Genomic DNA, 26,304 nt, shown 5'->3' with positions numbered 1-26,304 from the left:
AACATTTATGTTAATCTATGTAGATGCATGTTAATGACCAACATGGGTGCTTCTCTGTGAGCGAGCCAGAGGGATTTCATTCACTTGCGTGGCTCTGTCTGCTCATACATTTATGCCAGTGAATGCTTTTGATCTTGATTGAGAAGCTTTCTGAAGATCAACATGTTTCATATATGTCTCTAATTGTTCTCACTCATAATCTTTGTAGTGCTTCCTCTTTGTCTTGATCATTTGAAGTCAGTGTCAGATAGCTTTTCCAAGGAGAATCAGTGGCTACTTTTCATATTCTCTCTGTGGCACTGACTCAGGCAACCCTGTCTTTCTATACCCGTCTTTCTGTTTATTCTTTTTCTTCCTCCTCTGTCTGCTTTGAGGAAGCCCAAACACAGAGTTGCAAATACTGTTGGAAATACTTCTAAGTGATTTGATCCAACCTTTCGAAGGGACTTCAAAATCTGGTGTCTGTCTGAACCTTCTGCTCAGTGCAGGGATGTGGTGTCTGTATCTGCAGTTGCACTGAAAAAACAACTCCCAACCCCACTGAGACGTCCAGCTCTGTCCCTATAAAGCATATTAAATGTCAAAGATGGATGTCTGTGGACATTTCTAGAGATGAGAGCAGTACAGAGAGGTGGTGGGACTGATTTACATGACTTGAGGCAATTCACAAGAGACTTCCACTAGAGTCAGTAAGATCTTTTATTGGACATGTTTGGCTCTTGCAGGACATGAACGCAGAAACACTTCTACAGTAGGTCAAATTACTGTGCGGTCTTGAGGTGGAGACAATTACAGCTGAAATACATGCGCGCACACACACACACACACACACACACACACACACACACACACACACACACACACACACACACATATATATGTATATATATATATCAGTGGCGTGTGGTAGCGTTTTAAAATGAGGAGGCAGTTATATACAGTTCTTTTTGCATAAAAAGAGAGAACAAAAATTATATTTTGTATTTTATTAACGTTATTTTTATTTTATTTAATATTTTAAATAATTATACATTTCATAGTGTTTTTATTTATCAATATTTTGGAAAGACTTCATTAGTTAGGCTAACATTAGTTAAAGCTCCAGTATGTGACTTTTGTAATTGACCACAAGAGGGCGCATTTCCAACAATAACAAAGGCGAAGCTTGATGACGCTATGAAGCAGGTGACGATGGGAGATGTCGTTTTTAATGCGTTTTCACCATAGCAATGTATCTAAATTGGATAAACGAATCATGATCACGGATGAGGTCATTTATTCGTTTTTTGTATTACCTGTATATATGATCATATTATTTTATGTCATCATAATTAATGAACTGCAAGGAACGTGAAATGTTATACTATATTATCCCGTTACAACTTACAGCTATTTGTTAAATGATTTGTTTGGGTTAATGTTGTGCAGTGTTACGTGTTTATGGTTAATGCCGTGTTGTTTAACGTGCTCAAACCAATCGTTCTAAAAGTAAAATTTGAACGAACATTTGCAAGTAATGACTAAATATATTTTTAACAACACATATCCGATGTATTTAATTGTCCTGCCATAATCTCGGTCACCACACGTGATAAAAATCCTTACCTTAATACAAAGAGCAATATAACTTACGTTTTACTGGCACTTCAATACTCGCCAAAGAGTTATCGTGATCCATAACAACGACAACCAAACCATACGCACGGCTATAACATAACCACCACTTCCGCATTTGACCATGTGATATTCCGGTGTGGTGGAACATCACATGGTCCTACACCGGAAACAAAAGTATAGAGCGGACATTGCGTCACTGAGAGGCGACATATTTTTTCCGGGACGGCCAGTTATTTAAAATCGGACTTTCTCTGAAATAAAAAATCTTTGGAGACTTTTGAGATATTGTAAGTACACAACTGGAGGAAATATATCACACTGTGCAACTAATAACAGTAAAACAAATTAAAAAAATACTACATACATCAGAAATAACATGAACAAAGAATGAACAACACTTCTACAGCATTTATTAATCTTAGTTAGATGCTATTTACACTAAGTGAAAATGGCAGTATTTTCTTAGCAATATGCTATTTACACTAAGTGCAAATAACTATAGATTCTATTTACACTATGTTAAAAAAGCAGGATTTTCTGCCATTTATACTACTTATTTCAAAGAGTGGCAATTATCTGGACCTTGTATTGTAGAACATTATAAAACACAAAATCAGTATGTAATTATAACATATTGAGTGTAAATTATAATTTTAATTCAGATTATTAAATGGATGCCACCGTACTGGGACGATATAACGTATTCCGTGTTAAACAGGTTGTTTTTGAAAGTCGGTGTTTGAAATAGGGTAAATAAAGCTTTTTATTTCATTGATTTTTATTGATGACTGCAGTGTAAATATTTTAATTATAGATCTATAATTCATTGTATAACAGACCTGTTTTAAACCTTTTTTACAACATGATAAATGAGGAGTAAATAGCCTCTTTTGTTATACTCGCTGCGTGCTAGTTATGTGGTAGGCTAGTATTGTGGGGCAAATTAATTGTAATTTTAAATTAATAATAAAAGTAACTTCATAATAATAATAGGCCTAATAAAAATAAGAATGTAACAGACCTACATTAATTGGAAATGCCAAATCCTCTTAATATTGCCAATAATTGATGTTTTTGACAATATCTCTGGCTATCGTCGATACAAGACCATCGTCTTTCGACACATCCCAGCAAGGGGAGGTTATCACTGGGCAGACAGCACGTTGCCTGTTATGTCGTTTGGGCTGGCTTGTTGAGTGCAGTGGCACTCAGAACATTATATTTCACACACTTTAAGCTGTTTTCCAAATATAATAGAATTAGTTCAACGAATCGTTCGGTTTGTAATGCTTTCCGAATTGAAAGCCTCGTAATTCAATATGAATTTGTGTATCGTTACACCACTAGTATATATATTATATTATATTACTATATATATATATATATATATATATATATATATATATTATTCCTGCATTTTTATAATTTTTCAATAATTTTAGTTATTAGTTATTAGTCATTAGTTCAGTTAGTTGCCAAAGTAACATTTATCATCTCTATTTAAATGTAAGTTTTTCATCTAATGTTTATGTTATTTACATTATATATTTATCATATTTGTGGCCCTGGACCACAAAACCAGTCTTAAGTCGCTGGGGTATATTGTAGCAATAGCCAAAAAAAACATTGTATGGGTCAAAATTATTCATTTTTCTTTTATGCCAAAAGTCATTAGGATATTAAGTAAAGATCATGTTCCATGAAGACATTTTGTAAATTTCCTACCGTAAATATATCAAAACTTAATTTTTGATTAGTTATATGCATTGCTAAGAACTTATTTTGGACAACTTTAAAGGTGGAGGTGTGCGAAATGATAATTTTTGATCTTGGATGCTAAAAATGTCTCCACAATCTGCTTTTGAAGAAATATCGTAGTATCGTGCTACAGCGCACATTCTATCAGCTGCAGTTGTGGCGCCTCCGTCATATACTGTACAATGCCACATGCATTCACATCAGTGTTAACTCAGTGGTAGAGTTACTCTCACAGGAGGTACTCTCTCATTGTTTGCATGTGCTTTTAAATGCTTCATTGGCGCGCTGGTCTGACCTGTGCTTTTTCTGAGCACCGCATACACCCGAAGCGCACACGCTAAAGCCTGTCAAACAGCGCTTGATTATTGAACTAAGTTATCTTTTGCGCTAATACTGTCAAAACACACAAAGTTTATATGTAGACTCAGTTGGTTATGTCTAAAATGAAAGTAAACAGCTGAGAGAAAAACATACACGTTCCTGTATATTAGATGCGTGCAGGTCTTAAAGGGACAGTAGGCCTATTGCAAAACATGAAGTCGACTGTCTTTAGGGATAGTTCACCCTAAAATTTCATTTCTGTCATTATTTACTCACTGTCACGTTGTCCCAAACCTGTATTAATTTCTTTCTTGTGCTGAACACAAAAGAAGATATTTTGAAGAATGTGGGTAACCAAACAGCTACTGGTCCACATTGAATTTAATAGTAGTAAAAAAATACTATGGAAGTCACTGTGGACCAGCAACTGTTTGGTTTTCCACGTTCCTCAGAATAGTGTATATGTTCAGCAGAAGAAAGAAACTCATTCAGGTTTAAAACAACTTTTGAGTGAGTAAATAGTGGTATAAAAATAAAACACTATGACAGAATTGACAGACAGCTGACAGAATTTTTATTTTTGGGTGAACTATTCCTTTAACGTTAATGAAACAACAAAGCACAAAGAGAAAAATCACTCACTGCTCTTGACTGAAGACATTTAATACAGTTGCTTTAGGAATCAGTTTATATAGCGTTTTATTTGTATATTTATTCATTCAATTTCTAGAATGCTCCTGCTAAATACACCTATTGTACCTGAAAATAAAGCACTGCTTGTTTTATTTGTATATTATGTGTAGTTGTAATGTGTATCTTTGTCATTCTTTTATCTTTGTTATTAAAAATAAGAACAAAGATTTTTATCTTCACCCTCTTTGGCCTAAATTTCTGCCATTCTTTTTTTTTGTTACCTTGAAAGGCTTTGTCTTTATAAAAGGGAAATTAGTTTGGCTGTAATGCTCAGACAACTTGCAAAATAGTAAAACCAACATGAAAAAGAATCGTGATAAAACTGTGATATCTCAAAAAAAAAAAAAAAAAAATCGTTATATGATATTTTTTCCATATCGCCCACCCCTATTTAAAGGCGATTTTCTCAGTATTTTGATTTTTTTGAACCCCCAGATTCCAGATTCCAGATCTTCATATAGTTGTATCTTGGCCAAATATTGTCCTATCGTAACAAAAGCTTATTTATTCAGCTTTCAGATATATAAATCTCAATTTAAAAAAATTGACACTTAAGACTGGTTTTGTAGTCCAGGGTCACATTTATCACAGTTACATTTGATAAATTAGATTAATTGGGACAAGATTTAAGACTTCTACGTGTATATGAAGAAACAGAAATAACTTTGAGAGAGAGACAATCCTTTATTTGTTCTTTCCTCTTCACTCCTCTTCTTGTTCCCTCCTTTCTTGTCCTCATCCATCTGTTTTCCCTTCACAGGTATTGAAAGGCTCTAAGAAGCTCTCTATGTCGGTCTGTTCTATGGGACGGATCCCAGGTGGTTACGTGACCAATCATGTGTACACATGGGTGGACCCTCAGGGCCGCAGTGTGTCCCCACCACCAGACTTGCTGGAGCAGCATGGCTCAGGAGGAAGACATTTGGAAATCCAGCAACTTGGCCACACCCACATTCGGCACGAGGGTGCTGAGAAGAAGGTGAGTGTAAACAAGCGCTCATGTTGACAGATTGAGTGGAATGTAAGCAATTTAAAATTCAGGGTGATGTTGTAAAGTGCTAAACATCTGTGGCTTTTCCCTCTACGTGTTGTGTCACTCAGTTTATTCATATTTAAAATGACAGCTCTAACGAGTGTAGAAATGACTGTAATGCCTCAGTGATTCCTCTCTGCTAACTGCAAACCAGCTCTGCAGGGTTTTTTTTTCTCTGTAGATGCATTAACACACATACACAGACATTCATCAACTTTCCCCGCTATGCCCTCTCATACCTTCATCCCATATTCTGCGTCTTCAGCTAAAAACGCCCAAAGGACAGCAGGCACCAATCACTGCCAACAAGGTCCTAAACAGTTGCCACTAAATGCACTAAATACAACATCTGTCAGTGACTCACAAATTAAAAAATGTATCATGAGAGGTTTATATTGCATATCTTAAGGTTCCTTTCCATATGGAAGAATTTTTGGCCATGTGGCATCACATATGTGTAATTCTCACTGCACTGAGCCAGAGAAGAGAAAATAGGTTAAAAAAACAAAACAACCAAGGGTGGAGAAAAATCACAGCTATTTAAACCCGGCTAAATACTGATATTGTTAGGGAGATATATTTTATGTATATTTAATAATAATATTAAAGGGGTTATTATGCTCTTTTACAAAGTCTTGATTTTGTTTTGGGGTGTACTACTAGCCAAATAGATTTCCATAGGCGGGAATTATTTTAATGATATTCTAGTGGGCCACTTTGTGACATCACAAAACCAGGAAAACAACGCTGTAGTCCAAACGAGCCGTTCATTGTAGATGACACACACACTACACACTGACTAAAATTCAAAAAGTGAAAAAGCATAATAGGACCCTTTTAAATAAAATATTTGTAAAAAAAAAAATTACTCACCCTCACGTTGTTCCAAACCTGTATGAGTTTCTTTTTTATGCTGAACATGAAAGAAGATATTTTGAAGAATGCTGGTAATCAAACAGTTGATGGTTCCCATTGAATTCTATAGTATTTCTTTCCCTTATATGGAAGTCAATGGGGACACCAACTGTTTGGTTCTCTTCAGAATTCTACAAAAAAATCTTATTTTGTGTTCAACAAAAGAAAGAAACTTATATAGGTTTGAAATGACATGAGGGTGAGTAAATGATTACAAAATTTTCATTTTTGGGTGAACTATTCCTTCAACTGCATATAAAACCACTTGCAAAACATATAATGCCATAAACTCAAACTGAGATTTTAACTCATAATAACTGTCTAAACTCCAGACAATGGTTAATACAGCAACAAAAACTGTTTGTTTCTTCAGATTTGATTATGGATCATTCAAGGTAGCCCTAATTACAAGCACTGACAGTGATCTATTTGTTTTGGATGGAAGCAGTGGAGCATGTTAGCTGCAGAGATTCTTTAGCAGGGGTCTGTGCTGTTTTGGCTTGGATGTGGGGCTGCTGAAAGAGTATTTCAGGCACGCTTTGGGCCCAGCTCACCTGAAATGCTCTCTATGTCAGTGTGATTGATATGACCCATTTGAACTATCATCTGAGTTCAGATGAACAAGCCAAATCCATATTACCCATTTATCACACTATGTGTAATGCATGAGGAATGAATAAGGATGTTTGTGTACTGAATTGTGCCTTCACATGTACATTTGTGTTTAATAGTATTAGTATTTTAGTGCTGTCTGCAGAGCTTACATTTAAGGTCATGAGACACTTTGAATTCTTTGTAGATCCTGCCAATAAGCAGTACATTACATCAATATAACCAATCAGACAAAACTATTAGGGACTGTGAAATGTGCATGACTCTGTAAGAGGTCATAATGGGGCTGCTTCATTATCTACAAACAGACACAGAATGTACCCTCACAGATAGTCTGAATAATGCTCAGGAGAATCATATCTGGATTCTGGGAATCTGTTCATTGTTTTAGTATGAAACGATGTAAGACAAATGAGAACTGATGAAACATAATTACCTCAAACCCACATTCAAGCCCGTAGAGAGGTGATAAACACAGCTTTAATTGATTTGTTGGTAAATGTTCATCAGGGTTTAGATGCTGCAGTGGTTGGTTGTGCTGCATTCCAGACTTGAATCTTATTGGTATTTAATTCAGGTCGAACATCAATAGAATCCTGATGGGTGGGTGAGTCAATTTATAGTCACCTCCTCTTCATTGCCTCAGCATTTTCCTTTAGTAATGGGGTGTCCATAAATAATGAGCGAAATGAAGTGTGCAACCACAGTCTCAGCTAGGGGGTAAATATCCCACCCACTAACCAATAGTCCACTGTGTCATACGTGTCCAATTAAAGTTCTGGATATCTGCTACTTTGAAGCTGTGCCTGTAAAATGTGCAGCAGTCTGTCTATATTTAGTATGTACTGTAAATGATTTCAATATGCAGTCATTGTAAGAGGAGTCTGTTCAATTCACTCATGTTCCAGGTTTAAACTTTTTTTTTTTTACATTGTATGAAGGTCACATTAAACTACCATAACTTAGAATTTGTCAAATTATGCAAAATGTGTAAAAATATTCCTTAATTCTGTCTATTTATTAAAATGGCAGCTATACAATTACCCATAGCAAGATAAATGAGTTGGCTATATTATTCCATAAATTTCCACACACACACACACACACACACACACACACAAATGCTGTTAAACACAATGCCCCATAAATGACATATTTATTTAATTTATGTACTTGTTATTTCAGAAGATAATTAAAATGTTTAAAAAAAAAATGTTGACTTTTCCAGACATACCTCTATATTCACAAGTGGACATTGTTAGTGAAAATAAATATATAAGTAACATTGTAAAAAGCGTTTTACAAGACTTTTCAACATGACCGAAAGTGTCTAAAGTTAATAAAACTAATACATGTATCTAATAACAATAGATTACAGATGGAAAACAGTGAAGAAAAAATATTTAAATTAGACATACAGCCTGAATTATACATTAGTTAATGCAGCCATAATCTAGTGTCAATGAAAGAGTGAAAAGCTGAGTTTGGAATCTAAGATGAATCTAGAAACATGTAGCTGTGATTTATGCATTGAATTCAACAATAACTCCAGCATTATCGGCAGGTTTTGAATCACTTGTGGCAGACGTCTCAGCTGTTTTTCCTCTCATTTGTATAAAGTTGAACTTTTTGACACTTTCAACTCTTTCTTAGCTGTCAATCCCAAAGTTTCCCCTGGGAGCCTATTGTTCAGCTAGAGAATGAATCGGACGTGTACTGTTAGATTGCTTTAGGAGTTGTGCTGTTGTGAAGACTTGTTAGTGAATACATAAACAAGTGAGATGAGCATGATAATATACAAATGTGCGTGTTCTCTCCCCAGGTGAATATCTCACTGGATGATGGGCGATCTCTGGGTTTGATGATCCGTGGAGGTGCTGAGTATGCTCTGGGCATTTATATCACCGGAGTGGACCGAGGGTCTGCTGCAGAGTACAGCGGACTAAAGGTAAAATATCTTGAGTCACAAATATGAGAAACTAACTATGCATATATTAGACTATTTGAGAGCCTACTTTGACTTTAATAAAATTATTTGTGCCTGGACTCAGACTCTAGTCAGTTGCTTGAGACAAGTCCTTATTTCAGTCTAAATCTTTTTTGGATGGGAGCAGTGTGCAGTGATTTGCAGTAAGGTTGCTAGAAGTCATCAGTCCATCAGAGATTCAGTCAGTCAGTGATTCATCAATAATGATGTCGTTGAAAACAGCTCATTTACTGGCTGCAAAATTTACATGCCACCTGACATTTGACAGGAAAGTTAATCATGTTTGAAACTGCAAGTCATTGTGTTTTGACTGGAAGTATTCTTCATCTGTTCGCTTAAGACAAACACAAATTGTTTCAGACATGTTGACATCTGATTGTACTTTTTTGTAAAGCTGCAAGTGGCCAAAAGTGTTGCTGGGATTCAGCATGACTGCATTTAGTGTGTCTAGTTAAATTTGTGGTGTGAGTATATTGGTTGAGGTGGCCTCTGCCAAACAGGAAGATGTAGAAACAAAGCGGCACTAAATCCAAAGCTGGCCACATAAAAGATTGAGCGAGCTCTTTACATTTTGGCAACAATCCATGCACAGAAAGATGAAAGATGTTTCCTCTTTCTCCATTCAGCCGGAGAATGGGCTGGGTAGGCTTTTTGGAAAATATCACAAGCCTCAGTCTTCATCATAGCATCAGTCTGCTTTAATCTGTTGAGATGAACTGTTTTGTGCGTAATAATCAACTCTTTGTGTGTGTTTTTTTTTGTTTATTTCACATGATATAATCTTCTTCCTTATGCTCTGTCTCTCTTTGTAACCTTATGTGCTTGAGTTATTCAGTGATTGGGCTTCAGCAGCTACCTCTGCCCCACCAGAGACAGATAAATATTTTACGTCACCTTTTTGGTAATTCAGCTCCGTGCTTCTGCATGTCCACAATCATTCATTTGTATTCTTGCTGCCTTGCTGCATGGGAAAAATATTAACAAAAGGGTTGATTTGTAATCGTCTCATGTCAGGGCTGGTGTTTACTTGTGCTGGTGATAAAAAGTCAGACATTTCATATCATAATTTGGCAGGATAGTGAGACAACACAACATTGAGATGGTTTTGTAGAATGTATTCTGGATCAGGATGGCAGTGTTAGAAGATCTGGTGCATCTGCACTGAAATGACAAGAATCACTCATCTGAACACAGAAATGTGAACATTTTGGAAAGGGAGGAGAGATGGTTAGCCTAGGTAACACATCTATAGACCAACAGAGTCAAGGTTTGGTTGGGTAGAATGGCTGTTTGGTGTTAGCTGCAGCTTTGGTGGTAGATGCTGCAGCTACACCATTTGGCTGTAGAGAGCATCTTTCTCCATTAATAGCCATTCAACAATTACATGTACTCTGATATTTCATTGTATTATAGGCTTGGTAAATGTTTTACCAGTGCCCAATTTCTTTTGGAGTGCTCTTAATAGCTCAAAATGTATTGCTGGAGATGTTTTCCCTGTCCGCTGTCTCTAACTTCACAGCTCAGGATAGATGCAAGTGGTTTGTACTGTATTTTTGAGCTGTTGCTTTATCTCTAGATCAGAGTTTTTAAAATCAGGTCTATGGATCCCCATATAGCGTATTATTGTTATTATTATCAGTTGTAATAGTATATATATCTTACTGCTGTCATTATGGTTTCATTCTGCTTTCATGATCAGTGCAGTATAAAAACTAGCTTATTTTATTTTGTAAGCAGTATGTTTATCTTTATAATATTGAATAATAGCATAATATTTTACTGTCTATTTTACCATTTGTACACAGTATAAATGGCTATATATGAAATATACTGGAATATGCTACAGTATGTGTACTGTTTACCAATATATACTATGTATTGCTATTTTTTATTGTAACAAGTAGAGGGGAGGCGCCTCATTCCACACTGGAAACATAACATTTATGTAACATTTATGCAATACATTTATCTGAAGTTACTTGCATTGCATTCAGTGTATACTGTACAGTGTAAGGTACAGTGTGTTCAGTACCTGCTGTGCCTCAACTTTAATAGATGTATCTACTTTAAAGAAGGTCTACCTTGCAGGCAGCAGACAGTGAGGTAGGAGAACAATTGTTTGTGATAATTATTATATGACTTATGAAAGGTCAAAACCACTTTTATGCTGATATTGTCAGCTTATACAAAAAGAGCCCTTGCATAACCTAGACATACAAAAAACCTTGCATATACACCTGCACTTACAGTATACCACATACTATGAATGTTACTGAAATTTCTACCTCCATATTGCAGCTTTCCCAGAAATGACTGGGAAAAGGTCCCACTTTTGTCCATTTAATAGCATATTGCAATTATCAGCCCCAATAATTATGAGTCTTTCCTTACGATATATTTGAACCTTACCGTATTACAAGAACACATAAATCTACTTAGCTCAGCAGTGTTTTGTTGGACGCACAACTGTTGCCGTACCGCTCTAATGGAGAGCGGTGCTTGCAATGAGGAGATGAAAGATTGACTGCTTGCTTTTTTGGAGAGGCTTTTCATTTTGCTCTCTCTATAATTGTTTGGGTTTTAGTGCTTCTTCAATGAACATCTCATCAGTGGACCAGAGGTTCCTCTCAAGAACTCCTCTAAACACCAGTCTACTCTCAATATGTCTAGACCACTGAAAAACTCTTTCTTATAGACACTTGAAACAGAACTGAATAAGCAATGAAAGGATGCTAGACACATTTACCATGAACGATATGCTTAATTAAAATTTCAAAAGCTATGAGAATTAGAGGCAAATGTTTCTTGTCTCTTAATAAAAAGGTTTATTGGGCAAGTGTGTTAAACTATGTGGAATTTACGTGACTTGCAGTACAATGATGATTTATATATATTTTCATGGACAAACACCCATTTTACTGTTTGAAAAAATATATTTAGCTTGATATTACAAAGGCAACATGTTGTTTTTAAAATGTAAATAATAAGATTTTATATTGTCACTGTCCTCAAGCAAATGCCACTATTTTCTTTTATTTTGTCACTGTCCTGGAGAAAAATCATTACTTGTGTTGAAAGCACATCTTTTTTTCTACCCACTTTTAGAAAAATGCTTAGCTATTTATTTGATACAGTAAAAAACACAATATTGTGAAATATGACTACAATTAATAATAACTGTTTTCCATTTTAATATATTTTAAACTGTAGTTTATTCACATGGTGGCTGATTTGCTGATAAGGTGCTCAAGTAATATTCTTATTATCAACATTGTTGAAAACAGTTGTTCCTTAATGTTTTAGTGGAAACCATGATACTTTTTTTCAGGATTCTTTGATGATTAGAAATTACAGAACAGCATTTTTTTTAAATAGAATATTTTTTGATCAATTTAATGAATCCTTGCTTGTATATTTGCATCCTTGCCTATAATATATTTGTGTGTGTGGAGTACAAAGCAGTGTTCCTCAGTGAAGACCACATTTTGCACAAAGTTTTGGATCCTCCTACTAGCTCTTTTTTAGTTAGAGCTTCTGGCAAAATGCCTGGCCTTTGAACTCATTCCATAATTCCTTTCTTCTGAACCGCATTTCCCTTCAAGCAGCCACCCCCACTATTTCCCAAAAACCCTTTTCCTGTCTGCTGAACTCAGAGCCATGTAGATTAAACTTTCAGCAGCGCTGGAGGTAAAACTGACTGATGGCTCGGCATCTGTCCCATCTGCGTAGCTCAACACTGGGCCTAATTAATGTCCGTTCCCCTCGGAGATGAGCTGGGCTCACCTGGATCTGTGGCGGACGTCCATCAGACACATTTATCTGTGCCTCACCACTGCCGGTGTCCGGTGCAACTATAGCTGACAGATGGATTTGCAAGGCCCAAGCAGTGTGTTTGTATATTTAAGGAGTGGGCCTGAAGCCTGCCTGCGGTATAATAACTTAGTCTGAGTCTTTTATATTTGTTTCATCTAGACCCACCTGGAGAACACAAAGAGATAGCCAGAGGCGGCCGAGGATGAAAATAGAGCTACAAAATGACCTAGTGAGAAGCCTTTCAAGAGCTTATATGGGTCATGTCTATAGTCCAACATAGTTATTGCTCCTTAAGGTGTTTCAGTCTTGATTTGGGACAGACCCATACTCTCATAATAAGTCACACATAAAAATCCCATTTGTGTATAGGGATTTATTAGAGTACACAAAGGAGGATGAAGCCAGATTAAGCTTGTTTGATTTTAATGGACACATGGTTGCTTTATAATATATAACACATAGACTGGCCTTGGAAAAATCTCTGAATTGTTGCATTTTATAAGACATTTTTGTAATTTTATCCAACTTATTTAATGCAGTTGTCAGTGGATGTATATAGTACGTTCATATACAGTAGCTGATGTACCAGATTTATAATAATTATATACATTTTAATTATTTTCTATTCTTTTTGTGTTTTAAAAAGAGTTTATGCTTTGTTATAATAAGTGTGACTGTTTAATGTTTGATTAGTGATGTAGTCTCTAAACAGTATTCTAAAGCAGAACTTAAGCTGGTGTAAGATATATTATTATTAATAATTGTTATTATTAATAATAATTATTATTGTTATTTTTTAATTTAATTTGGCTTGTGTCTAAATACATTTTAATGCACACAGGGTGTGTATAGTTAACATTTCATTGCACTCTTGTCATATTTTTGTGCTGTTAACAGACTAAGTCCATTCTGGTAATGCACGAACAGGTTATACATGTCTCATTGTGTTTATTTTAATGTTTTGCCCTCTCAGCTGTTTAACAATATTGCATTTGCTTTCATACATTTGTGTGCTACATGTTTAATGTTAGTGTTGATTGTCCCCAAAGGATTAATAAAGTATATAGTCATGTAGAGGGCTATTAGAGGAGAGTGGGATGGAGGGATGACAGAGTGGTGGAGAAAATGGTGTAATGGTGCAGAGGGTGGAGGAGTAGTCAGGAAAGAATAGAGGGATGCAGAGCGCAGTGAGCGTTGGAGAGTGTGATAAAGGTGAAGAAAGGTTGGTAGAAAAATGCCATCGGTTTCCCTTCTGTGAGTAAATGAAGGATCCTTGAGTTCCTGCAGCTTTAAATCACCCTCTCTCGCTCTCTCGCTCTGTCTTTCTTTCACTATTCCTCTCTCTCTACACCAGTGAGTTATAGTGCGTTCTGGCTGCTGACTCCACTGCATGAAGAACGTTTGCACAGAGAGGAAGAAATAGACACACATCGATAACTAATCTCTCTTTATTATTTCTCCTTTGCTGAGGAGAACAAAAGGAGGAATGGAAAAGGTTTGGTTTGCACCAGTGATCGAAGAAATGTTGGGCAAACAAAAATCATGTTATGTCAATAATTACTATTATTATTTTTTTCCAGTGAAAGGAACAGCAATATCCAAGGTCTTTTTTTAAGGAGGGTCTAAAAGGGGGAAAATCTCCTCTTCAATTTGAACACTGGTTTACAGTCTGCAGTTTCCTCCTCACTGTAAAAATCCTGGGCCTTTCTGTTTGGTTCTTTCTCCTTCTATCATTTCACAGAACATCCATCCCTAATTTAGAATTTGTCTTGCTTAGACAAAAGCCGGCAGGGTATTTATTTTATAGACTAGATGAAAAAAGTCAGGATGAGTTTTAATACATTGCACCCTCGAAATACATGAAATATACTGTAAAACAATAGACTCTTTGATGTTTGCAGTGACATGAGGGTAAGTACATAATGATAGAATTTCAACATTTGCGTAAACTATCCCTTTAATGGATTCATAACATGAGATATTAAGATGCGAGATGGTTTAGACACAGTAAAACAACAGTGTTATAGTCACTGATTGTTGTCCCACTGTGCTGAACTGCTTTAGAGAGTTTTTCATGAATTATGTTCATTATATTGATTTGCAGAACACACCAATATTCAGCCATGGCTGAGTAGGTTTAATGAGAACAGATTGAGCTCTTTTATTTGTAGCTTGTAACTGAATAATTTCCAGTGAATGCTCCTCTTTCTCTTCATTGTCTACTCCCTCACTTCCTGTCAGTCTGTTACTGAGGGAATTTGGAAACGGGACAGATGATATTCATAACTGTCTATCTGCCACACTTTGCAATTGCTCTGGCAATACAGATTAAATGATTTCATGTACAAATCACACTGAAGGGACAGCTTGTTCATAATTTATCAGCCGTAATTGAAATCTCTACGTGTAAAATTGCTGGCAGCTCTTTCAAACAGGTTCCTGTGGTTCATGGGCCCTGCGCTATTGTGCCAGGCAGTGTTGCATTTCATTTTGTCTCATTTGGAGTGTCTCTCTGTCTCCATCTTTGTAGGTAGGGGATCAGATTCTGGAGGTCAATGGACGTAGCTTCCGGAGCATTTCTCATGACGAGGCCGTGCAGATCTTGAAGAATTCCCGCCACATGCTGATGACCATAAAGGATGTGGGGCGGCTGCCTCACGCACGAACTGTGGTGGATGAGACCAAATGGATTCCCAGCGCACAGATCGCTGAGAGCTCGGCCAATAGCAACACCCAGAGGTAAAGCTTTTCTTTTAGAGAGCTGGAGTTCTCACCTGAGCTCTTTCTTTCAAAGTTCAGGTTCTTAGTTGTGATTCATTTAAAGTTTGTCATTCATACCACCAAAATGGAATTTTATCACCAAATGGATTTGCAAACTATTACACTGTTGCTGTGTCAGGCTGTTTGGGCTGAAAAAGTGCCATGTTTTGATAGAGCCACAGAGCCACACGTTATGTACAGGTACAATATGAACTTCTTCAGTTTCTCCCAAACAGGAAGACAGACATACTGTAAATGAGACAATTGTTGACATAAAATGAGAGTAGAGAGCTATAATATAATATAATATAATATAATATAATATAATATAATATAATATAATATGTGCTTTTGTAAGAATGTATTGAAAGCTCTTCTGCAACTTTAAAAGGGACATGTGAGATAACTTGATTTTCTCAGGAATTTACCCATTTAATCTTGTGCCGTTCTAGGAAGAACCATTTAGATATCCAAAAGAACAGGATTTTTCTTGCCTTTATATGCCAAAACCTTTGATTTCCTTAGATTTCCTCTCTTCTCTTTCTTTCACCTTATTTTTGTTAGAAATTTAATAACATTTTTTTGTTGTTGTTTTTTGTTTTTTCCCCCTTTCATATGTAAAAAAGATGTAACTACAATATTGTTGTATTACTGATATATTTTATTACATTTCAATAAACAGACTTTAAAAAAAAAATAAAGTGCTGTAATATACAGTATGCTTGGTGGAAAAAGGTCTCAATTTGTGATTGCATGTCAGGAGGTAAAATAACAATCAGTGAGACCATTTGCTTCTGCATGCTGAAATCTGCTTTAAGTCACTCATTTTAATAGGTGATTATAAAATAAAATAATTAGATCTTACAATGTTTAATGATCCTTTACCTGATGTAATTTGTGACCCTGGACCCCCACATAACAAGTCTTAAGTCACTGGGATATGGGTGTAATAAAAATACATTGTATGGGTCAAAATTATAGATTTTTCTTTTATGCCAAAAATCATTAGGATATTAAGTAATGATCATGTTCCATGAAGATATTTTATAAATTTCCTATCGTAAATATATCAAAACTTCATTTTTGATTAGTAATATGCATTATGGATGTAACGATTCACTCAACTCACGATTCGATTTGATTCACGATTTTTTTTTTAACAAAATGAGATTTGAGACAAATTCAATTAAATGTGTCCTTTTATTATTGCTTGGACAAAATGCTGCATGTTTCTTTGTGAAATTGAAATATAACACTATAATGATATACTAATATAGCACTTGCATATTATTGCTCTTTTGTTGGTTTTGATTGCTTCTATTGTCCTCATTTGTAAGTTGCTTTGGATAAAAGCGTCTGGTAAATGACAAAATCTAAATATAATGTAAATGTAAATAACAAAACTAAATTGAAATTTTAAAACAAGCCCCAAATCAAATAAATAAGTAACACAAATAAAATAAATATCTTCATGTAAACAAAATAAGGCTTAGTCGGTGCTCTTTCCATTTGAAATTAGAGGCAACCACTGCATTTTAATCATGATCCAAACAAAGATGCTGCATACATGCAACATGAGCAGTTTTAATCTAAATTAGATTAAATTTGAAGCAAAAACAGAAGCAGCAGACGAGCTGAATGAGACGAAGATTCACTTTCTGCCAGCAGGTGGGGCTTAAAGCGTTTCCTTGGTTTCTGCAGTAAACAAAGCAGTGCTGCACTTGTGAACTTTAATATGCATTATACAGAGGCAAGATGAAAATAAAATAAAAAAATACCATTTAAACTTTTCCAAAGACAGCAAGTTCCCCTCAGACATGCCTTCATATAAACTCCTACCCCTAACTGAATCACGATTTGCTTAACATCTCAACCGATTTGAATCGTCACATATTTGAATCAATTTTCAACCGGCTCGCTGTTAATCATTACATCCCTAATATGCATTGCAAAGAGCTTCGTTTGGACAACTTGAAAGGCGATTTTCTCAATATTTGGATTTTTTTGCACTCCCAGATTCCATATTTTCAAATAGTTGTATCTCGGCCAAATATTGCCCTATCCTAACAAACCATACATCAAAAGCTTATTTATTCAGCTTTCAAATGATGTATAAATCTAAATTTCGAAAAATTGACCCTTATAACTGGTTTTGTGGTCCAGGGTCACATTATACAATTATTTGGAAAATTAATTAATTTCTTTCCATTACTGTAATAGCTCCACTTTATGCAATATTAAGATGCAATATTAAGATTTCCTCTGAAATTCAGATGTGGTCTCACTCTTTTACTAAATTATTCTCAGGTCAGTGAATCTAGTCATACAGATAGTGGGTCTGAAAGAGAGTTTCTAAATACAGCAGTGCGATGATTTTAAAGCTAGATGCAGATGCTATTGTTAGATGACGTGCCTTATAGGCAGTGATGGTTGAAATATGACATGCTAGTGGGATGACAGTAGCACTATGGCTCACAGCAGGGATCTCGTCTCTATTGCTCTCTCAATGGCCCAAATGGAAATGGGAAGATTGGGATCTCTGGAGGGTGTGCTCATTTCTAAAGTGCTCCCCTGGATATCCGGCAAGGTGCCTTTTAGTTCCATGCTTCATTAGTCTTGTCTACTAAGATGAATTTTGATTACTTTCTTTTGTATACACTATATAAGTAAGTCAGCTTCACTACAAGAGCGCACTGTATGATATGGAAATCAAATATTAAGTAAGGCACAATGTACAAAATTGTTAGTTTATGCACTATTCATTTTATTCATTCCATTTTACTTGACAAAATCTCTATTTCTCCTAACAGTGTTCTGCCTGTTGATGTCGGAGCAGGAAGTTCAGGAAAGGTAAGGTACAACAATGCAATTTACATATACAAACCTGTTTGAATTGTTCACATTTTATTCAAGCATCCAGGGTTAATGTTCTATTTAATATGCTATTTAATGGTTTTCCTTCCAAGTAATGAGTCTGAGAAATAAGAATACAAAAACCTGATATTAAGGTCAGTGTGATATTGAAATCAGTGTGATATTGAAAATAGGAATGTATTGGTTCCACATCATATTCCTTTGGTGTCTACCCACAGATCAAAGCAATCAAGCTTTTTAGTGTGCAAATTGAATAAACACTGTTATCTCAGAGTAAACACACTGTGTGTGTGTGTGTGTGTGTGTGTGTGTGTGTGTGTGTGTGTGTGTGTGTGTGTGTGTGTGTGTGTGTGTGTGTGTGTGTGTGTGTGTGTGTGTGTGTGTGTGTGTGTGGTGCCTATGGCTGCTAACGGTGTCTGCCATACATGGCACGGTCTATTGTCTTTGGAGGTTTTATCTGATGGTTGTTAAAGGATTGTCTTTGCACAGCTTTAAGGTTGTGATCTCTGCCTAACTCACTCACATCACTCTATTACTGAGTGCAAAGGACAGCTCTGAGCTGGGAGACATCAAACTGCACTGATTGTGTGAAGCGTCTCTCATCTGCTGAAGACAGGGAGGAACACTTGCATCCTGCTGGGCAAATCAAAGCTCTCTTAGGGTTTGAGTGGCCTTCTCTGAGCTGTGGAGCACACATGATGTTTATCCACAAGGTTGGAGTTATATTTTATCCAGGGTGACTAAAGAATGGTTAAAGGACCCTGTGGAAGAGAAAGCGACAGGGAAATTGCTGCATGTGACACTTTTTGTGTGCTTGTCACTTACTTAGTTCAGTGTTCCACTCCAAAAATGAGCTTTTGAAGTGAATTGCTTTCTTTACCAGAAATGATTATGGATTTGATGGCAAGCACTTGTGTGTCCTTACTTTCTCTTGTAACAGTCTTCTGTTCCATTTGCCATTCTGCGTATTCCAAGACCTGTCAGAGGACTTTGGCACAAGTGCAGGATTTCTGAAACCCATTTATGTTTAAGGTGACCTACTGTATTGACAAGGATCTTCACTGAAGTAGTATTATAAACATATAGGGGTATGAGCTATCTGCAGCCGAGAAATAGACGTGTCAGTCAAGAGACCTGGGTAAAAGCAATGGCCAAAAGCAGACAAGGCAAAAACCATAATTTGAAGGTGTGCTGAGTATTTAAACCAAGCTGTTGGACACATCCCAAGCAGTGACTTGACCAATTAGACATTGTCTTAGCTTGGGGTATTGCTGTTTCTCCTCCCTATACATAAATCAACAAGTTATCTTATCAGTCACATGGTCCGAATTTTCCCGCTGTTGCAGAGTATATTTTGGGCATGATTTCTATAACAAGAATATAATACATTTTACAAAATACTGATTCATAGAAATGTTTAAAGCATAAAAAATTCAAACTCATACGTACATACCCAACATGAATGTAATCCTAGTTATTACAAATAAACACACAATAAGTGACTAGGATATGATAGTCAAATGTGTGGGTTACATACGTGATATAGAGTTATGCGTAGAAGTGAAAGTTGCTCATAAGTCCTTTTAGCATCATTTTGGTGCATATATACACATAAAGGCAGTTTCTGTGCCATTCTGTGAATGTGAGGACATGTTCTTTGTGAAGATCAAAGGTCAAAAAGCGTTTAGAAGGAATCTCAGTCTGGTCTTTGTCTTCTAGGTGGGCGGAAACCACCCAACGCAGTCTCTACTAATGATTTTCCTCACGTGATGGTCATGATATGCTGTCTTAGACCATTAATCTGGGTTACTTGCCCCAAATTTGACAATCTCCTCCCTGAGTTGGAACTATCAATAAGTGTTCTTTTGTTTTAATGCTGTGAGCTGCTCAAAGCTGCTAGTTTGTTAGGCTCACTTCAGACTCGTGGCGCCAGGGTATCGTGGTCAGATTTATGACATTGTTTTGTTATCTTGGGCCTCTTTGTGGAATTTGGCTCTTTGGGTTGTTCAACACCAATCTGATCAAATCTTAAATGGTCTGATTCACCCTGATACCCTACAGTATTAACAATTATTGTTAAATCTTGGAGGTAGTCATGGCAAATTATTTAATGAATATAATTTTTTTCTGGCCATGCTCTGCTGAATGTATTTCATTATTTAGTATTTTTTAACCAGTATTTTTACCTTGGTCAAAAAGCTGTAGGGAGCCTGTTCGATGGCTTTAAAGAGACAGTTCACCTAAAAATAAAATCATTATTTATTCACCTTTATGTAGAAGCTTATTTCCTCCATGAAAAAAAAAACTTTACATCTTGCAATCCTGACTTTTTCAAAATTTTTAGATGTGTGACTTGACTGCATGCACATGCAGAATTGTGAGGGGGAGAAAGTTGGCTAAAATTTGAAATATGTCATTCCAAACTTGTGTGACTTCATTTCGTCTGTGGAACACAAAAGATATTTGAACAATGTTGGTAACCAAATAGCTTTAGTGGCCATAGCGATGATACAATTTTCATATTTGTGTGAATGATCCCGTTAACTGTGTCATATGAGCAGTTATTTTCTGTAGCTTTTGTATTCTGGTATATCCCTAAGATTTTTGAAGACATTAGTAGAAAGATGTTTTTTAATATGTGCTTTTAGAGGTTTTACTGTATTCATATTAATCCTGCAATTCACTATCAAGCCAGAGAGTTACTAGCATATCACATCAAAAATGTGCAGTGTTATATTGTCAGGACAAGAATAGAGAACCGATTTTGAACTTTAACCTCAAGCACTATGGCTCATGGTGTCAGAGCACCCTCACTAACCACTAAGCCGCTGCTCTGACTCATGCACACTGTTAACTATGTAAATAAATTGTTTTTCTAATGTTGCATGGCAAACAATTTTTAAACCCATGATGTTTTTCAGATAAATGTAGATTAAAAGCTTTTCTCAAATTAAGCCATCGATTTATCCGGAGCAGCCACTGTGTTTCCTCTCACAGTAATCAGCTAGTTCATAATTGTGGATTGGAGACAAGGCATACTAATTCATCGTTACTCAGACGATTACAGTCAGAACTGCTTTAGGCTTACACAATTACATTTGAATGAAGACAGTAAAATGCATGTCGTGATCAATGCTGAAACATAAATTAAGCAATAATTTATTTGCTAATTTGTTGTTAATCTTTGTGCTAAAAAGGCAAATGGCGGCAACTATAAGCTATGGGGGTTTAGAGTCAACATAGTTATGCTTTGTCACATTTAAGGTTGAGTTAGAGAATTGTTTTGACATTATTTTCTGGAGCATAAAGCTGAACTTACAGGAGACAAGGGGAGTGATTGGTTCAGGGACCATCAGACCTTTTCTATGGTTGTTGGTCTCAAATTGTATTTTGTCTCAGTAACCTTAAGCTGTTTGTTTAGCTTGTTTGGTCGCACCCGAATAACCCCTCTCAGTCCCAAACATGCTGCTTTAGGCTGGGCTGCCTGCTGCAATCCCCTCCTGTCCCCTGCACCTAGGGCTTGGCATGCTTTTATTTTGTTGGAATGAACTTAAATCTTCCATCATTTGGCGAGTGGACGAGAGGGCCTTGTCCTTCTAGAAAGCTTGACAGAACAGATACAATACAAGCTGTCCATCATGTGTAGCCTGAAGAATCAGAGCTTTAGCAAGCCTGAGCAAACCACTTCAGTGGGACTTATGTAGGTCACTCAGATTACACCTGGTTGAACACTATTGTGTGCCCAGAGTGCCAGTCTCCCTCTCTCTGTCTTTGTCAGTAGGTTTACTGTAGTATTGGGTGATATACCAGTTCAAACTGTAAACCGGTTTGAATTAGGCACAACATATTCATATAGAAAAAAGTGTTTTTAAATTGAAAAACAGGCTATTTCACAATATTGCCGTTTTGACTGCATTTTTGTAAATGCTGCAAAATAAATGGAGCCTTGCTGAGCATAAGTGACATCTTTTAAAAAACTTCAAAATTGTATTGACCCCAAACTTTTAAATGGTATTGTGTATGTTTGTGATTTTTGGAGTGTGCATAAAAAAACTGGATTGATTGATCTGCTTCTTTACGAATTAATATAATGTTTTACAGAGAACAGCGTCTCTTTCTTTGTCTGTCACTCCCACATATTTTTAAAAGTGAAAGTGACGTGACATACAGCCAAGTATGGGGACCCATACTCGGAACTCGCTCTCCTCTTACAAACCAAAAAAAGCACACACACACAACAACAAACACACACACCGTGAACACACACCCGGAGCAGTGGGCAGCCATTTATGCTGCGGCGCCCGGGGAGCAGTTAGGGGTTCGGTGCCTTGCTCAAGGGGAACTCAGTCGTGGTATTGAGGGTGGAGAGAACGCTGTACATGCACTCCCCCCACCTACAATTCCTGCCGGCCCGAGACTCGAACTCACAACCCTTGGATTGCGAGTCCGACTCTCTAACCATTAGGCCACGACTTCCCCACGACAATCAAAGAGTTATAGACTCTTTGATTGTCTAATGTAATCATCACATTATCATGACAGAGAGGGTCTGTCTCATATTCCTGTTCTTGACCTCTCAGTCCTGTATCCAGCTCTGAGTCATAACTAATTTCAATAAAAAAAGTCAGACCTTGTGACAACAGCATCCATAGTCATTGTCATTGTAATGTACAATTCATCCTGTAAAATCACTATGACTCTTCATACTTGGAAAAACAGCTAGAAATTTCTCAGTTCAGCAGTAGTCATGGTGGCATGTTTGTTGTGGGGGCCGAGTCTGTCAGTAGGGTGCTTGTGTATGTGCGTATAAACTTGAGAGTTAAATTGGCAGAGACTCTTATCCCAGGTTATTGATTAAGTCTGGCACAGTGGAACGCCAAGGGACAGTTTTAGTGATCAGGGCTGTGGATCAGCAATACCCAGGAATGCAGGCAGTAATGAGGGATGGATGGTCCTTTCCAGACTCCTGGCATCATCAGTCTAGGCTCTTTGAGATAAAGTGCGAACCAGAGTGCCAAATGTAACCTGCTACTGTCCTTCATGTAAAATTAGATTTTTTGGCTGATATGAATGTTTAAAATCTGCTGTATGATAATCTATTTGTGCAAGCTATTAAGATTTTATTGCAAATTAAATTTTTTCCCCTGGGCACAGTTCAAACTTCTGGACTCAAGGCTTCATAAGATGTACATAAAACACCTACATGTGAATGTTTGATAATTTCCCAAATGTTCCTTTGAACGATTTATAAAAAGTCTGTACAGTATATCTACACTACCATTTAAAAGTTTGAAGTAAGATTTCTTGTGTCTTTGAAAGTTTCTCATCAAGGTTGCATTTATTTGATCCAAAAAAATTAAATGTAATTTATTTCTGTGATGCAAAGCTGAATTTCAGTGTCATATGATCCTTCAGAAATCATTCTTATTTATTTGGTACTCAAGAAACTATTCTTCTGATTATTAATATTAGTTGAAAATGGTTATGCATCTTAATGAAATGTGAAAAGTGTGGAAGTTTTTTTTTAACTAAGTTCAAATGTGCATTTTATGAACGAGGCCCCAGATGTGAGGTACTCTAATAAACTGTCAACATAAGCACTCTACCTTACAACTAATAACTAACTATTCTCTGTTATTTATATAGCAGGCTGAAAACATGCATCATCACTGCATAGAACACTGAAAAGAGGCAAGAGACAGTTGAATAAAATAGTCTGTGTTACAGTGATACACATTTCTTACTGAATAATTTAAGTCTAATCATGAATTGGTCTGAAGAAGTTTGTACCACTGACTATGTGCAAGCAGAGAAATATAATAGTAAGTCCTTGAGGAAGGAAAAGATGCTCCTGTTTTTCTTCAAATGGGAGCACTCAAGGACAGATGCAACTGAATAAAAAAAAGTATTGATTTCATAAGCAAACCACAACGCTTGTCACAGCAAACTGGTCTCTTCTCTATCTGTCACATTCTCATTCTCTGATGTCTTCTCTTTCTATTTCATATCACTTTAATTAATTTATAGCACATACAATACTCCTGTTCCCAAGTTTTAAGTGTCTTATGCTCATCAAGACCAGTCCAGTCTTCACCAGTGATACATGATCCTTTAGAAATCTTAGTAATATCTGATTTGGTTCTCAAGAAACTTTTTTTTTTATTCTTGTGGCTTGTTGACTCTTACTCTTGATGATGTGTATTTATATATAATTGTGAATATTCCATTTAATGTGCTGTTTTAGGCAGCATAGAGTAAGATCTTTTCAAATGGTTGTAGCATTTAGACCAATCAGACACACAATTGTTCATTAGATTAACAAACAATCACAGATCCCTCACCCAAACCCAGACTCTGTGCCTGTATGTCTGTGAACGATCTCCAGGCCAGGAGACCTCAGCCAGATCAGATAAACTTTAAGACCTAAAAGTACGTAGAGAGAATCTTCCTCCCTACTTAATTCTCTCTAAAACAGACACATACTGCTATAGGAAATGACTTCTTTCATTAATTCATAGACCTTTTTTTCTCTGACTTTCCTTTCATGCATATCCCCAGGTCTTTGTGTATGATTACTTCCTCCTTGTTTATGGTCTTGTGTATTGTATACTGTTTTATGCATTCTTCTGATAGATCACTAGTTAATGTAAACTCATCTATACCATGTTTGGTCTCTATGTATTCGTCTTCGGATGATCTTATTGAGAGTGTATATTATATATTTATACCCATGCAACATATTAGTGTTCTAAGAATCTTTAGTAGTCTTTGCATCAACATCCAATCCAATTACATATGTAAATTACCATGTTCAGAGACAAAGAGTTGTAAATTTTTCCCTCCAGAAGTGCAAGTCACCATTGGCTCTTTGACCCTCGAGACTTGTGACTTCCACAGAACTTAAAAGGCCTCACTTCAATGACCCGCCTCGCTTTTTAGTCTCTGCACTAGCCTCTGATTGCCTTCCCATCTTCTGGTTGCTAAGTCCCAGACCTGACACAGCCGCACCTGGCAGGCCTCGATACAGCTCATTCTGTGGTACATTTAGATCCTAAGAGGATGCGGATGCTGAGCGAGAACTCTTCTGAACCCACTAAGTTTAGCACTGGGCTGTGTCCTTGTCTTCCCATTCACCAAGGATTTCAGCTGATGTCTCTCGAGCTCCGCGCTCTTCTCTTTTCAATTTTCACCTGGGAAGAAATTCCCAATCACCACCGAGTCAGAACATTGTTGGAGTTCATCACACTTCAAACCCAGAAGAACGTGATCGCAAGTCCAAACCTTGAAACCATCAAGGCTTTCATCTGAGAATGCATCCGGACACTCGTCAATGACCAAGGCAATGCAAGTATAGTACATTTAACTAAACGAAACAGAGGTTTAGTATAAGCTATAGACCCCATTGTAAAACGGCGCTGATGGTTTTACTCAGGTGGTTAACTGACTCTTTTCATAGCTTCATTCTCTAGTTTTCCTGATGGTTTCATCCATTAAGTCTCATTTCCCCTTTCTCGATGTATGAGTGACTGTATGTTTTTTTTTGTTTAGTGTAGTTATGTGTGTTAGCATTTAGTTAATAAAACTTTTGTGCACGAATTACTTGAGTTTCTGGTCCTGCATGTGAATAATGTCCCTTTAGGATTGATCCAGCTACATGCTCTGATGCATTATTACTGTAGGAAAGATATTTTCTGTGGCCAAGAAAATATCCTTTCTTAGAGTTGATATGAACTTACACTGAATGTTCGCTGGACGAACAGATTAGTTGATGGCAATTTAATTCTGCTACAGTTACTACTGGCAACTGATATAAATAATTGTAATTAATCATAATTAATTGTAATTATTTATATACATTTCCATTTTGAGCTAATTTGCTACATGGTTTTCCTTAACGACTTGCACAGATATTATTTGAATT

The 26,304-nt window shown here is 36.5% G+C and overlaps 1 protein-coding gene across 1 annotated transcript in view; it reads left to right on the top strand.

The window, feature by feature from the left end:
* The window catches only part of whrnb (whirlin b), a 58,937-nt gene that overhangs the window by 21,664 nt on the left and 10,969 nt on the right, over positions 1-26,304 (top strand). The window contains exons 2-5 of the mRNA XM_042724018.1: positions 5,150-5,368; positions 8,772-8,897; positions 15,280-15,488; positions 18,320-18,359. Of these exons, the coding sequence (XP_042579952.1) occupies positions 5,150-5,368; positions 8,772-8,897; positions 15,280-15,488; positions 18,320-18,359 (594 nt within the window). The remainder of the gene's footprint in view (positions 1-5,149; positions 5,369-8,771; positions 8,898-15,279; positions 15,489-18,319; positions 18,360-26,304) is intronic.

The sequence above is a fragment of the Cyprinus carpio genome, chromosome B5 (assembly GCF_018340385.1).
Source record: "Cyprinus carpio isolate SPL01 chromosome B5, ASM1834038v1, whole genome shotgun sequence".
Taxonomy (NCBI): Eukaryota; Metazoa; Chordata; class Actinopteri; order Cypriniformes; family Cyprinidae; genus Cyprinus; species Cyprinus carpio.
Note: the sequence above shows the minus strand (reverse complement) of the source record. Positions and strands in the feature narration are given on the sequence as shown.